Below are 16,705 nucleotides of genomic sequence, written 5' to 3'. Positions count from 1 at the left end.
CATGATCCAGAGTCCAAACCATCTGCTGTGTACTTACGTCTTTGTACGTAGATATGGCATCCAATGCGTGTCTGTGGAAGTGGTGATGGCAGTATGCCTCAAAAGTGCCTAGATGGCAGCACTAGCATGTGTATTTTATAGACCTAATGTTAGCTAATGGCCTCAAATCATAGACTCAGTACACATCAAACCAAATAGTGACACATGGAAATAAGATTCAACTCAAGAACAAAGCATCTGAGCTCCTAAATAATGTTGTGTTTTATAAATTATGAAAGAAAAGTAGCTTTTTTCTCATTTCTGTGGTATTTAAATCTGTTTTAAAATACGTGATGCATTAAATGGCAAAAAGAGGAAACTCCTCTACAACATTTTTCTCTTTCAGCTGCAGTAAAACAGTTCTTTTTTATTATTTTAAAGTGATGAAGCACATGACAAAAAGCAGTCGAGCAGCAGCTCAGCCTGCCATGTTTTGGTTAAACGTCAGCGCTGCAGTGAATCAAGGTTATCGTCTGTTTTGTTTCACTCCATTAGGAGTTTAATTGAAACCAACCCCTGCCCCTTTTTCCCTCCTGCGTTGCTCCGCTTGTGTCTTTTTCATGTGTTATACATTCACTGTAAATCCCAGCAAATCTCATCCATCTGACCCAGAATCATATTCACAAATCTACACATCAGCCCTGTTTATTTTAACACGTTGTGCGCGGGGCCTCCCCAAATCCCATTTCATCCCGTCTTGTTGACAGTACTTTTAAATAGTGGAGGTGGAGGGCATGTGGCGGGTGGATCAGTGCAAGAGGGGGTTCAATGTGAACTAACATTCTTGGGGGTGAGAATTGTCCAAGAACAGCAAGCACACAGCTCCTCTGGGAGATCTGAAAGGTCCTCTCTCATGATGATTTCTATAATCCAAGCCATCTGTGCCAATAGGCGCCGTGTTTTCATCCGTCTCCTTGAAATCGGCTCGTCTGGCAGCTCGGCCCGCTCTCCCACCAGTCTTATTTGATTATCATTTGTGCTGCTGTCCCCCTCCCCAACGCTCCCAAAAGGTGACCATTGTTTTGTGTCCGTGTTGGTATGTATACAGTTTCCATGTGCCGGAGCCGGTCAGAGGAGATGTGCAATATTACCGAGTGTGACAGCTAACCTTTGTCTCGCTGTGCGTGTCCCGGATTTCACTTTGTTGCGCAAATGTTCGTCTGTTCGGAGTGAAAACCAGAAACGGTTTTATTATTCGCAGAGAACTTTGGTGGTAAGATCTGAGAACAACATCAGACTCATCGTGTATGAGGTCAACTAACCCTAGGGCTTTTTTTTTTGTACTATTTCGCTCCTTTTTTGCTGAAAATGTTAAATCTCACAATTTCTTGCTAAATACTTGCATCAGAAGTGTAAAGAATTGCTGTTTATATAATGAAATAATTGTATTTGTTCAATATCCAGCATGATCTCATGTGCTGAATAAAAATGATTTTTTTTTTTTAGCTCGCCCGTTCACCTAGAAAATAAATTAAAACCAGTAAATATTAAATAACAGGCTGATAATTAAACAGGAACCTTGATGAATTTCACTATAATGTTGGTAGTTTATGCAACTGAACAATGGTAAACTCCCTCCCCCCGCCAGCAAAAATCCACCAAATGACGAAAAACGCGTCATCTGATAACATGTCGATGAAAACATGTTAAGACAGGACAGTCCAACTTATCAGTCAGACTCGTGACAGTGCCTGCGGAGATTCTCTGATATCAAATGATTTAAAACTCCTGCATCATACTGCTGATCTTCACCTTCACAGTTTGTGTATTTTAAAGTAAACATTGTGTTGCTGCCGATAGAAAAGCCATGAGAACTAAATGCAGCGGAGCCAGACTAGAGCGGCGAACGACAAAGGTTTTGCTCCCCCGTCAGTTTGAACATGACGGGTTCTGTTTTCAATTCCAGATAAGGCCCGTCTGAACTGGCAGCAGAACTCGCATGAGCTAAACTCAACCTTCAGGACAGACAGAAATGCCAAGATTGAAAGAAAGAAAACAATTTTCACAGATTTGATGGAGAATAGGAAGATTTTTGGAAAGTATTAGCTTGTTTCAGACATCATGAGTCATTTTCTCCTCAAGGTACCACAGAGAGTTACATTCACTGTCAATCAGTAACTATGACAATAACACCAGGACGTTATATTTCCTCACAAGTTTTAACATTACTCCAGTGCCTGTGAAAACATACGTGAACCTCCTGTGTCCTTCCTCCAGAGGAGAACGCCGTGGTGTGGTACAGTCTGCTGCCCGGCCCCGGCTACGAGCTCTTCAGCATCAACCCTTACACCGGCCTGATCACCACCACCTCCTATCTGGACAGGGAGCAGCAGCAGCACTTCACCCTCAGAGGTAGGACAGAAATGTTGGAAGTATATGTTTTTGCAAATCATTTTATGTTATATCAACGCTGTGCTTCTAATCTGGTTAAAAACCACTTGGTTAGCGACAGGAAAGGAGCATGTTTTGGCTTAAAATACCTGTTTTGGTCGCCACAAACACAGCTGGAAATCGTCCCGGGGCTCTTTAAAGATATCCAGTGGTTTCACACTCACAAATGTTGAAGCGCTGACTCAAACTGCAGTAACTGGCTGCCATTATGACAATCAGGTCATAAACATGTAATCTGGACATGATATGACACATTTTGTGGAAACGTGATATGGTTCACAGGCCAGTGACACGTCCTAATGTGAACTTTTCAGAAACTACTTTTCAGAAACTACTAACATTACATCCTGGTGACCGGGCTGCATAAACACAATGTGCCAAAAAACACACGGACATTGAGATAACAGGGTTTATCACAGTGTTTAAAAGTGGAAGCTCTCCTCCATGTCTGAGATAAATTATGCCTACGCGAATGTCTGAAAGATTAATGAACTTTTATGAATATAATTTTAAGATTGTTAAGTAGGGGTGTGAATCTTTGGTAATCTCACAATTCGGTTCGATTTTGATTCTTGGCTGTCTGATTTGATTCAGAATCGATTTTCCATTCCATCGTGGGAGACAAGAATCGCAATTCTTCTGTAAATGGATGCTTTACCCACCCGTATTATTAAGATTCACTGAAAACAAGGAGCAGCACTGCATCTCATAGCATTTCTTGAGTAAGGTAGCTGTTAAACTGAATTGACATTTGGAATTTCTGGAATCAGCTCAGTGATTAGCCTCCTTGTATGTTTTCTTGGCTGTAATTAATCAGAGCGGCATGTTGCAGCGTCCAGAGGGGAAATAAAACCTTGTGAGTTTTTAAAAGTTGGGAAAAGCAGAAACAAACAGTGCAATCAGTCACAATCAGGTGCTGATGAGTGAGACAAATAACTCACGACTGCACTGCGGGTCAGACAGCAGGCCGAGGTTAGTTTCACAATCACCAGATGTGCACATGTTGGGAGTCTGGGACGCAGTGAAAAATGTAAATACAAACAGAATGCAATCATGTGCAAACGAACTGTGTTTCAGAAAGTTGTTCCTGAGCCCATGTGGTGATATCCTTTTATGAAATCATGTGTTTCACATAGTGGTGAAACTCCTTACTTGTGAATAAGGAGGATGCCCCTCTAATACCCAGTCATGATACTATCACCTGTTAACAGTTAACCTGTTCACCTGTGTTTTTGGAGAATTTCACAACTTTCCTAGTCCTTTGTTGCTCCATCAAACTCTGAATGAGCATTTATTTACAAAAATCAATAAAGTTGATGAAGTAAACGTTAAATATCTTGTGTTTTTGTACTGTTTTCAATTGCACGTATGTCAAAAAGGTTAATTATCAAAGCGTCCCAGCTCTTTAGGAATCGGGGTCGTAAGTTTAAAGTTCATATTGACCTGATAGACCCGTATCAGCAGTGATTCAAGATTCATTTATTTGTCCCGTGGAAGATTTGTCTTTGACAACAGGCTACCACATAAAACTGAGGATATAAACACATCCAGCGATTTAAAAGTATTAATTCTGCACTAAAATGTCTAAAAACCACGAGACCTTTGTTATATATTTTGTTGCGTTGTCTACTTACATTATCCAACAATGTTCAAACCAGAGAAATCCACAAGTTGACTCAAGGTAACGGTGCAGCTCAATAGGTCGCGGCCGCTCCTTAGGGAAGTCGGCGAGCAAGATTAAATTTAAGGTGAATAAAACTTTAAAACATTCACTCATCTGTGAACATTTTGTTCCTGAGTCACATCAGATGGTGGTTATTTAATGGTGTACATGTCAACAGCGGAGCGAGTTCGACGGCAGGAACATTTGTGTTTATTTGCGTTACTCATGCAGTGTTTACTGTACACTAGCCTTAAGCTAACGTTAGCGAGCAACGGCACACACCGACGTCTAAACACAGTACGGAATTTCTGCCACTAAGGAAAACAATACTAACAAAAGTTTGATGATGTCTTGAAGTAGCGTGGGATCATGGGAGTTGTTGTCTTCATTGTTAAACAACCTCCGTTGCTGATGAAAATCAATCTTATATGACTCTGGCAGAAATGTTCAGGGAAACATACATTTCCTAAAGGGTTTTTTTTGGGTTATGTGAAGTAAAGTTTGCGGATTTCCTTCCTCACTCTCTGTCGTTTCATCTGATGTTTCCCCCGGAAGCGATCATGGAGAAAGGCAACTACATGAAAGGCACTGTTAGCTTCAGGAATGGATTTCTCAGGTTTTTAACAATGTTGGAAACATTTGGGCACACAACTCGAAAAAAACGAGAAAGGTCTAAGTGGTTTTTCGACTTTTTAATGCAAAAATGTTACGTATTATATCTTTAAAAGCCTGTGAGTCTGTTCTTTGTACAGTGTTCCTGCTTGGCTACACATTTACGTCGACACTTGGCTCAGATCTTCCTACTAAAGGGTTATAAAAATATCTAAAAAGAAAATCTAAACCTGCTAAAACAAAACTTACAGAGTTCTCCATCGAACACAGACATTTCTCTCACTCTGTTTCTCATTCTCTACCTTCTCTTTTGTCATGCTTCACAGCCAAAGTCATAAAGGACTCAAGGTCTGCCTCTCGTATGAAGGCAACGCTACTCCGCAGATTGATTTATGTAAAGGAAACAGTAGACTTTTACAGGGCTGAGGTACAGTATATCTAACCTCTGCTGACTGCACCCTCTGCCTTTTGAAGTGTTTGCTTTCACTCTCTCGTGGGCACACACAGTAATTGCATTCAAACCGTTGAGCAGTGTTTAGGCATAAACTGCTTTCAGATGTTTTATCGTAATATTTGTACAGTCAGCAGAATGACGAACAATTAAATCTAATAACAAAATATAATAACAGGAAGGCCTGGGTGTCTTGAAGTTGTTCCAGAATCATACAGAGCTTATTGGGAAATACTGAAATATGTGGGGACAGTTTTCTCTGGCTGCAGTGTGTACTTTACGTTGACAGGATTTTTCTTTCATTTTTTAGGGTCTGTCATGCTTTTAAAAGTCTAGAAAGTCAAAAGATCTGCTCATTGAGCTGTTAAGAGACTGAGACAACTGATGATGCGTGTAATGTAACTCTTTAACTCTTAATATATTCAGCGAATAACTGAGAAGCTTTAGTTCTCCCATGGGTCGCTTTCATGTAGTTTAATTCATCCAGTGTGAAGTAAGTCTAGCCTGCAAAGCTGCTTTCGAAGTGGCTTCCCCAGCGCTGTAAAATGTATTGGATTACTGATTTTACACGACTGTTAAAAATTAAATAGAAATTACACCAAGATTTCTACAGTGAGCGTAAGTGTCAATTCCTTTTGTTTCCTGTCTGCAGTCCAGGCTCGTGACAGCAGCACGCGGCCTCTGTCGGGGACGGCCACAGTGCTGTGCTCTGTGCTGGACGACAATGACAACCCTCCGGAGTTCATGCAGTCCTCCTTCCAGATCAGCCTGCCAGAAAACCTGCCTCCTGGGGTCGTCCACACTGCTCAGGCCTCCGACCCCGACCACGGAGAGAATGGAACTATACACTACTCCATATTAGGTGAGAAACCAAGGAAGTGCTCTGTCCGTCAAGCTATCTGGACCCTGATATTGTATATTTTGGTAATTTTCTTCATTTCTATCAATGATAGTGTTATAGTCTGAGATCTAGACACTCATTCTCAGTCTAAAGGGGAAACAAAGCTAAACATTCACACGTTTAAACGATCCCTGAGGCTGAGCCAAACTAATTCAGAAGAGAAACTTAAAGCGGAATGATCCTTTAATGTCTATCTACTGTCTTTAGGTGAGGACTACAGAGGTCGCTTCACCATCAACAGCCACACAGGTGTTGTCAGCACCACTCAGGTCCTGGACCGTGAGGAAAGGCAGAATTACTCCCTCACCATACAGGCCCGCGACTATGGCCCCACCCCGCTCAGCTCCTCCACCCAGCTCCAGCTGCTGCTGCTGGACCAGAACGACAACATCCCCTCCTTCACCCGTAAGAGCTACCACGCCTCCATCAGCGAGGGCCTACCTGCAGGGGCCGAGGTCCTACGTGTCAGCGCCTTTGATCCTGACGAGGGCTCCAACGGGGACGTGACCTACTCTCTGACAGAGGACAGCAGCCAGGGGGCCTTCTCCATAGACGCTGTCACAGGAGTGATCAGCACCACCAGGTCTCTGGACAGAGAGAGCAGGGCCCAGTACACCCTCAGAGCTGTGGCTACTGACGGCTGCACTCAGGGACCGCTGAGCTCTGTGGCGTCGGTGACCATACAGGTGGAGGATGTGAACGACAACGTGCCGGTTTGTGACCAGAATCCCCTCAATGCATGGGTCTCCATGAGGACTCTACCAAACCAGATCATTACCACGGTGATGGCAACAGACGGTGACCAGGGTGAGAATGGGACGATACGGTTTACGCTGACGGATGAGGAAAATCTGTTTGACGTCAACAGCGAAACAGGAGAGATTTCCCTGAGAAGGCGCGTGAGAGCGGGTTTCTCCGGGAGGAAGCTGCAGGTGGTGGTTTCAGACCGAGGACAGCCGGCTTTAACCTCCACCTGCCTGTTTTTTATCCATCTGAAGGGAGAACACGAAGGGCTACAGTTCACAAACAAAGTCTACAACGCTACTGTCAAGGAGAACAGTAGAGCTGGTACGTTTCACCACCTCTTTCACTTCTCTTTTTTCACCGACACTGACCTCACTAACTTTTTCACTTTCTCTTTGTTAAGGCACTTGGATTGCAAAAGTGGAGGCCAGTGACCAAAACAACAGCAGACAAAGGATCACATACACCATATTCAGTGGCAACGATGATCGCATTTTTTCCATCAATCGTCACACTGGTAACACATTTTGCAAGCAGAAACATTATTTTGTCCCTTCCATAGTTGTTACCGGAGTTCACTGGTTCTCATTTACAGGAACGTCACGCCTACTTTCATCACTTAATTTATGCTAATAGCACAAATTCTCGTCCTCGTTCATCCGTTTTATTTTCCACAAAAGTATCCAGAAAATAGCTGGACTTCCAGTCCTCGCCATTGTTTATGTAAAATCAATCAGGGCTTCTAATCCACCCATTTTAGGCCCTGCGTCTCTCTTCAAAAGGCCTTTTCAGCTTATCAAGTTCATCTGGTTGTTTATATGCAAGTATTTCCTTAAGAATTATGATCGTTGCCTGCCTGATTTTATCATATTCCACCACAAACTGTTTTTTGGATTCATGTCTACATAAAGTAATGAAGTAGATACAGTTCAGACTTAAAGACACAACATTATAGTGACATAGTAGACTGAATACTTTTGTAGGGTTACCACAAAAACTTGAACCTAAAAGAGCTTCTTTCAACACCTTTTTAAAAAGTCTAAAAGTTGTGTTTTTCTTTCCATCTTTCTCCCTGATCAGATAAAAAAAAAAGCACATCACAAGGCCAAAGAGAAAAAGACTGAAGCTGAAGTGGAAAATCAATTCAAATACCGATATTATAATTTGGAACATATCATTAGAATAAACATTAAACTTTAATAAAGTCCTAATTAAAAATCTGAGCGACTGTTGTCTCAGTCTTTTGGGGTCATACATCAGTTTTTAATCCTCTCCTCCAGGTGAGATCCGTGTGCAGAAAGATAACTCTCTGGACTTTGAGGAGAGCCCTCAGATCCAACTGGTGGTGCTGGCTGACAACGGGCTGCAGACGGCTCACTGCCGGGTCTCCATCAGCCTGCTGGACATGAATGACAACGCGCCGGTGTTTGAACACAACAGCTACAGAACAGCTGTCTGGGAGGGGCAAGCGCACAACACCTACATTATGCAGGTATGAATATTTCAACTCTCAAATACCAAGCAGGTGTTTCGTATATTTAGTTATGATACGATCGTATTAATAATGATCTGTGCTCATGTATTCTGCAGGTGTTTGCGTCTGATGCTGACAGCGGGATGAACGGGCAGATTGAGTACTCCATCGTGTCCGGTAACCCTAACGAAGCGTTCATCTTAGACTCTATTCGAGGGATTCTTGCCACTAATGTTGTACTGGACCGCGAGATCACCCACTCATACAAGTAAGCACATCTCACATATTAAAAAGAAACCGTCTGAATCACAAGCATCTGTGAGTGATGATGCAGGAGTTTTCTGTTGATATTCATAGTCTAACATTATCTGCATTTGATTTTATCATCAAACCATGGTTTTAATGACAAAGGTAAATCACTTTGTTAGCATTCAATAAACACATATCCTATGAGTCGTTGCCACTGGCACACTGCAAACTCTTGTGGGAACTATAGGCGAGAATACTTTACTAGTTTTATATTAGTTTAAATAGAAAGTCAACTCGTGCTGACTCTGAGAGCCGATGTGGGGCCAGTTTCACAAAAGCTCCTTTTCCACCAAATTATATCTGACTCTTCAAGCGGTTCTGTTCTTAGAACCTCCTTAGAACCAGATCCTAGCAAACCAGTCTGCATTTACACCAGTTTTGAGTTGAAAACATCAGCAACAGCCTGTAGGATATGACAGATCAAGGAAAAAAACAGATCAAGGAAAACCTGCTATTTTGGGTTTTTTTGGTAGCTTGAAACGAACATTTTGGCTTCCAAACCATTTTTTTTTTCTCTGAACGAATCAAAATAAATTGAGTGAATGAGAAGAGAACTGGTTCCATGTTGGTGGAGAAGGGGTTCTTGTGATTTGTGACTTGCAAATTGAAGACGGATATGTCCTACATGGCTCTTGGAAGCTATTTCATCTGTGTCTACTATAAATCAATCGGTCATTATCTCGTGTTCCGAATTACCTTTAAATTTGATAAAGTGGGCCCCTGATCCTGCTCCAGCAATTTCATTACGGCTGTCTTCATTAGAAAGTTGCCTGAAAGATTTCCTAACGAAGGAAAAGAAATATAAAGTAAAATGGTAACTGCATAGCTGTGGACGACTCTGTAATTCATGTTCAGTGCAACAGTCAATCACTATCTATTACTAAATATTTGGAGTCAGTGTTATCATTTATTTCCTGCCTTCACATTACAGGCTGGTTCTGCAGGCAGCAGACAGGGGGAACCCTCCACTCAGCAGCACCGCCACCATCAGGGTCCAAGTGGTGGATGTCAATGACAACAGCCCTGCCATTCCCCCCATGGAGCCTGTGGTTATAGCAGAGAGTAAGACCAACCCTCACTGGATATAAACGCTCTTTATGTTATTTGTCTATTTGTGAGTTATTTTGACAGCTTCTGTTCGTCTGTAGATCTGCCAGCAGGTTACATGGTCACCCAGGTGACTGCGAACGACGTGGATCTGAGCTCCACTATCACCTACAGCTTTTCAGACAACAGCAGCACCAACTTTCCCTTTGCCATCGACCGTTACACTGGTGTGGTTACCCTGACTCGAGCCCTGGACTATGAGGAGCAGACGGAGTACATGCTGACAGTCTGGGCGTCCGACTCCCTCCACCAGACCACCGGAGAGGTCAGAGTTCAAGTGCTTGACGTCAATGACAACGCTCCAGTCTTCACCAAGGTCTCCTACCAGGTACAGATGATATATTTATCAATAAAAAGGGTAGAAGGCTGATATGTTAACTGGTTGGGGTCAGCAAGCCATAAATAAAACTGTTTCTGCTTGTTTTTACTAGGGACAATGTTCTACTAAGGCAGGCCTTATTCCAGATTTATGAGTTTTAATAAATATATGTAATAAATTTCTCCTAGATGCATTTTAAAGTAATCAATGAGGACAACTTTGGGTTTGCTACGTTGTAAAAATATGGCTGATCTAAAGACCTGATCTCAAGTTATGCTGAGAGATAATCCCCGCCAAGGAGATTTTTCAAACCTGGCAACCTAAAAGTTGTTCATACATATGTTTGTAATGAGTTATAAAGCATCAATAAATGTTTCTTAAGTGACCGAGCCTTTGTTCCAGATGCAGATGTGACTCATTATCTGTCCTCGTTTCAGGTGGAGTTGTCAGAGTTGGCTTCAGCAGACACATTAGTTCTGTCAGTGTCTGCTACCGACAGAGACTCTGGGCTGAATGGCAAGATCACATACAGACTGCTTTCATCTCCTTTACAAGGTTTCTACATCGAGCCAGACAATGGTGAGAAGAGCTTGACTGATGGAAAAGACTTCCTGCAATGCTCTCATATTAATGCCTCATTGATAGCAAACCATCACTGTGTCTGTATATATGTTGATAAGAGAAAGGTTAAGAATCCACCAGAAGGATAAAACAATGATCCAAAATGTATTGTAGTTCTTCTGTAAAAGACATTTACTCAAGCTTTACAAGTTTTGTGACTCATTGCTGTCTGGTGGTCTGATTTTCATATTCATCCCTCCATTAAAATCAGTTTCTCTGGCGTCGTTAAAGGCACACACGCCAAAGAAAAGGGCACAGGGAAAGTCTCTCTCAGCATACAGGATCAGAAGTTATAGAGACTTGTTAGTCTGCCAGTAGCAGTACACTTCTCTACTGTTTATATTTGTGTAGTCTAGGATGTGCCAGTGAGTTCCTCAGACAGCGGTAAAGAGAAGCAGCAGAGAGGTAATTATAAGTCATTGAGATAAAGTGCTTCAGAGGAGCCATGCCTATCCTATTATCTCCCTTTTTAAAAATCCCTCAACCCAAGAAAGAAAGATAAATCCTGCAGAGCTGAAAGGAAACCACCACTCCTCAGTTCTGGCCAGTCTTTTCCACTCCAGTGTGATTTATGGGCTTCTATCATATTTGAACTCCAAAGTTTAATATCAGAGAAATGAATTTGTCCTGTTTTGTGGCGAGGAAGCACTAATGGAAAGTGAGATCTGCATCAATGTTGACTAAAGCTCTCCAAGGGGAATCCAAAAATTTAATATGGTGCTTTTCGAGGCGCGGTGCCTCTCCAGTTTTTCAATGCCTATTTGTTTCGCAAACAATGAATAGTGGCGCTTTAGAGTGGAGCTTTAGATTTAATATAGTCGTCCTGTAGAAAAGTTTAAGTGGCAGTGAAGTGGAATAATAAATTGGATGGACAAACAGTTACTGGAAAAAAAGAAAAGCTCTTACAGTATGCATATGGTATTCATTAAAGAATGGTCTCGCAGGAAATGATGTTGTATTGCAGCGCATAATGACAAGGACAGTTTTGATTTAACTCTCAGTATGTTGTCATACAAGCAGACATGTTTTATAGTTCTTATTCTGAAGAGAAACAAATCCAGGAACAATCTGTGCGTTCGTTAAACCATCTGTTAAATCAGTCGACAAGAGTTTTATAGTTTTACATCGTCGAGAACAGATGTCTGCTAAAGATTCTTTACCTTGTAAGCGGTTTCATTTCAAGATTACTGAACATATGTCTGCTGACTGACTGCAATATAATGATTTGATAACTGGGAAACAGATTATAGAAAGTGAGGGTGTGGTTGGCCACTGAAATCTGATATATAGTAAGATCTCCTTGTAAAGTTCTTACTGCAAATGTGTTAGCAAGCAGTTGTGTACTTTTATTGTAGGGAGATTTTATTTATTCATTTTGTATTTAATGTTTATTTGTATAGGGACAGGTATGCAGCATAAACTGATGCCACAACCCACAGCATATACAAATACATAAAACTTAACAACAAATACATGAAAGACAATACAAACACAAACTCAACAATAAATACATACAAGAAAATACAGACAGAAAGGGATGGGGATAAAATAATTTGGTCAAACGGATCTTCTAGACCTTTCAAATGCTGCAGACGCAGAGCAAAAATCAGTATTCATTTGCAGTCGTGTCTCTGACCACCTGTAACACCTAAATTCAATAGTCACTCTCCTTTTAGCTTTGTTTTACTATCTACCAACTCCTGAGAATAAATTTGAATCTTTAGCTTGCTAAATGCACTGCTATGTTTGTCTGTCTGTTATTTGGTGCTGGACAAGTAGTGTACAACAACAAGTAGCTAAAAGCAGCCGATAGCTCCATAAAACTGATTGGTGGTAACTGTCTGTTAATTTTTTGTCTTGTAGGGTCTGTTTTCACCAATAAGCCCTTGAAGGCCATCACCAACAGCAACCTGATTCATCTCCTGGTTGAGGCCAAAGACGAAGGCGATCCCGTGCTGTCCGCTGTCACCTCCATAGATGTGCTGATTCTGGACACCAACGACCATTCACCTGTGTTCCACCAGGACATCTACACTCTCACCGTCCCAGAGGACACACCCACAGACATCACCTTACTGACACTGTCTGCAGAGGACCAAGACTGGAGCCCTGAAAATACCCATCTGGACTATGCCATCATCAGGGGAAATGAGGAAAAGAGATTCTGCCTGGAAGTAAAAATGGTTCAGGTTGAGAATCAGATGAGAAATGTTGGAAAACTTGTCCTGTGTAACCCTTTAGACCGTGAGACCACAGAGAGCTACGCACTAACAGTGAGCGTGTCTGATCGAGGAACGCCTCCACTGAACAGCTCTGCTGTCGTTATGGTGACTGTGACAGACTGCAATGACAATGCTCCCGTCTTTTCCAGCACAGAATACCACGCACAGGTGAGTGAAAACAGCCATGTAGGTACCAGGCTGGTCCAGGTCACTGCTCAGGATCCTGATCTGGGAACTAACGGCCTGTTGCGGTATGACATTATCTCGGGGAACAGCAAAGGTCACCACAGGCTGGACCCTCAGACCGGCCTTCTGGTGGTCAACCACTCGCTTGACTTTGAGGAAGACTCAAAATACACCCTCACCATCCGAGCATCAGATGGCGGTGAATCATCTGAAGTGCGTAAGGTGGCTTTTGCAGTGGTCTTCATCACAGTGTTGGATGAAAACGACAACACTCCATACTTCATGTTCCCGACTGTTAACTGCTCTGTGCTGGAGAACCTCCCAGCGTTTACCCACACCTGTTCTGTCCACGCTGTCGACAATGACTTAGGCCTCTATGGACAGCTCACCTACTCTATTTTGTCTTCCTGCTTCATGGACTACGGCAGTGGCAGCCCTGAGAAGAAGGAGGCCTTTGCTATCGACCCCCTTACAGGTGACATTCACACACGACAGACCTTTGATTACGAACTTGAGAGTGAGTACTGCTTTGTAGTGGAGGCCAGGGACAAAGGCGACAAAGCAGCTACAGTGAGAGTGCAGATGACCATCAAGGGTGTGGATGAGTTCAGTCCCATCTTCACCCAAAAGCAGTACCGTTTCCTCCTGCCAGAGAATGCCAAGCTTGGAGATACAGTCGGTTATGTGATGGCGATGGACCATGATGCAGGGATGGACGGTCTGGTGGAGTACTCTTTTGTGACACCATCACCGTTTTTCTCAATAAACAAAACAATTGGTACCATTTTTGTATCAGATCCTGTATACCGCAGAAGAGGCAGCCATGCCAGCGAGGACATGGTGAAGCTGGTAGTGTCTGCAGGTAGTCCTAAAATGGCCTCTAAGACCAGCAACTGCCTAGTTTTCATCAATATCTCCAGCTCAGCAGAGGCACTCACTGGGGTCCCTCTTGATGCACACATGCTCAGTTTGAGTGTCTCACTAATCATGTTCCTAGTTGTCCTTCTCATTTTTGTGGCCGTGGTTCTCAGGTTCAAGATCAAGGAAGCGGCAATCAAAAAGGCCGCTGCCATTGCCGCAAACTTGAACCACGGCACAGGCTCGTTTGGTAGATCCAGTGGCCAAAGGCAAAGTGGAATCTCTCTAAGGCAGATGAAACGGCCCGGCTTCTTGGTGACCCCGAGAGACTTGATGAACTCATACAATCAGTCAGATTCAAGTGGCCGTGGATCAGCAGAAGGTGAGACCGCTGAGGACCAGGAGATCAAGTGGATTAATGAGTACCCCTGCCGTAAAAGAGACGAACCTGTGCAAGGCAACCCAACTACTGAGATCCCACATTCTTCTTTACCAGGGGACAATGCCTCCTGCCACTCTATTGATGTAGGGCCGGAGCACATTTTATCTGTCAATAAATGTTTGATCTCAGGGTTGGCCAGCACAGAAAGCCTCCACCACTTCAAAGAAGAGGGAGGAGGTGAGGGACTACTTCCTGCAATACTTAGAGTGAGGGATTTGGAGGAGAGCATGAGGACAAATGGGTATGCTCCCCTCCCAGAAGCCCAGGCCGCTGCAGATTCTCTCTCTTCGCTGATGTGTCTCGAGGAGCAGATGCAGGGCAGCTACAACTGGGAATACATTTTGGACTGGGAGCCACGCTACCAATCTCTGGCCTCTGTCTTCACTGATATTGGGATGCTCCCTGATGAGGAGCTTCAGGGTGGCCGTGAGGACTTGGCAGGAGAGGCAAGCTGTCTCATGTACCCACCGCCTCTTATAACAGGAGTAGCTCAGCCTGGCATCAGAACTGTGCCTCCACGAAAGCCAGGGCGTGTACCAACCCTGAGCAGAAGGCACTCTTCCCGCAGATATGCATATTCCCCCTTAGCGAGGAACACAGGACTTACCCCGTCAGCCATGACGCCTAGTTTCTCCCCATCACTTTCTTCTCTTACCATTAGGACCCCCAGTGCCTCACCAGTTGTCTCTGAGACTGGGATAGGGGGTATAAGACTTGACTCAGGGCCCCTCACTGCAAGCCTGTTGGAGGCAGAAATCCAGGTGTAGACATAAACTTTCACATTCAATTCCATCTTTCATTCAACATCTGAAGGCATTTCCTCTCGTATTTTAAGGGACTTTAAAGCCTCGTTTCCACTAAAGTACTCTTGGCATAGCACCCATTGAATCGCGAGAAGTACTTTGTGTTTACACAGTGGACAGTTCTCTTAAATGTAGGCGGTTCACTTTTCCAGCAGTTGGGAAACAACAGGGAGCCTGGTCTTGACTCCTGAGAAGATGCTGCATTAACTGACACAATGTGACATATACCTTACAGTACAGCTGGTAACCCTTTTTTTAACATCAAAATGATACATAAAATAAAACTTCAGCTGAGTGAAAATGGGGAAAATACGGCATCAGCGACATTTCAAGTAGACACTTACGTGAACCGTGCAAGTCAGTGACTTTTCCACAGCGTGTGAAAATGCTGCAGGTCGATGAGAGGACTTTGGTTGTTCTGATTGACCAATCAGTGGTGTGCAGTGTTTTAACTCCACCTTGTAGTATTCGACCAGTGTGCTAGGTACCTCAGTAGAAGGGTGACAAAAAGACTGTAGGGCACAGAGTGTGTCTTTTGCTACTATCCAAAACGAAGCGCTAAAGTGTTACGAACTGAACTGAACCGGACTGCTTGGTGGAAACAAGGCTCAAGTGACACTGTACAGTTTAGTCTTGAAAACATTATAATATATGTATAAAATGCATCATATCAAACTTATTTTCAGATAGAACTATAAAGTCCTGGACTTATTTCCATTGTCGTCCCTGTTTCTATGGTGATAGACTCATGAGCGCCATGAGTTTAGTCTCAAAGGGTCGATACCGGGCAAACTTGTCATTTGAACATAATGTAGTCATTTAATTACTTAGATTGAGGTCGATTTCATAACCAGCTTCTGTAATAAAACTAATATCTGGAAAAACCTGCACTCAGTCTTGCGTTATATTCTTATAATGCAGCACTTGAATAAGAGCAGATGTTCGAATGCAATTAATTATCGAATGCTTTATTGTAAACATGTTTATATGTGCAGAAAATGAAACACTTTCTTATTGCTGTTGGTTGCAGCTTCTAGATGGAAAGTTTTCAAGGCTGGTTTAACTTTAATATCCAAAGAAAGGCAACATTGTTCTGTGGTTAGGTCTGTCTTCCTGGAATCATAAAAAAACTGTGTTTTGAATACAGACCCATTTTGCCTCCCTCTTCTTTAATATATTCTGCCAATAAAATGCCAATAAAATCCCGTGGAGAGCAGTACTCCTTCAATCTAGGACAGTTCTTAATATCATTATTATATTGTTCGGTCTTTGAAAGCTAGATAAGTGGCAAGGCTTATGGAGACATCATCCAAATATTACAAAAAATATGGGGGATTTTTCACTGACACTAATTTTGTACAGATTTAAGAGATGGTATTATGTTCTCCCACTGTCACTGATCAGCATGTTGGCGAGATTTTCATAAACCAGTTCCAGGTTCTGACAGTTATGATTTTTACTCATGAAAAGAAATTGTCTCTTCCCTTCATGATTGTTGTTGTGTGTGCTGACTGTAAATTATGGACACCCTGTTAATAAACAGCACTTTATGTACAATTTCCA

General features: G+C 42.8%; 1 protein-coding gene across 1 annotated transcript in view; it reads left to right on the top strand.

The window, feature by feature from the left end:
• dchs2 (dachsous cadherin-related 2) overlaps positions 1 to 16,705 on the top strand; it is a 19,090-nt gene extending 2,385 nt beyond the window's left edge. Inside the window, exons 5-14 of the mRNA XM_073464552.1 lie at positions 2,257 to 2,391; positions 5,809 to 6,018; positions 6,265 to 7,125; positions 7,205 to 7,318; positions 8,082 to 8,293; positions 8,392 to 8,543; positions 9,516 to 9,646; positions 9,733 to 10,019; positions 10,448 to 10,589; positions 12,495 to 16,705. Of these exons, the coding sequence (XP_073320653.1) occupies positions 2,257 to 2,391; positions 5,809 to 6,018; positions 6,265 to 7,125; positions 7,205 to 7,318; positions 8,082 to 8,293; positions 8,392 to 8,543; positions 9,516 to 9,646; positions 9,733 to 10,019; positions 10,448 to 10,589; positions 12,495 to 15,106 (4,856 nt within the window). The 3' untranslated portion in view covers positions 15,107 to 16,705. The remainder of the gene's footprint in view (positions 1 to 2,256; positions 2,392 to 5,808; positions 6,019 to 6,264; positions 7,126 to 7,204; positions 7,319 to 8,081; positions 8,294 to 8,391; positions 8,544 to 9,515; positions 9,647 to 9,732; positions 10,020 to 10,447; positions 10,590 to 12,494) is intronic.

This window comes from Pagrus major, chromosome 1 (assembly GCF_040436345.1).
Source record: "Pagrus major chromosome 1, Pma_NU_1.0".
Classification (NCBI taxonomy): Eukaryota; Metazoa; Chordata; class Actinopteri; order Spariformes; family Sparidae; genus Pagrus; species Pagrus major.
This window is presented reverse-complemented; position numbering and strand designations above follow the sequence as displayed.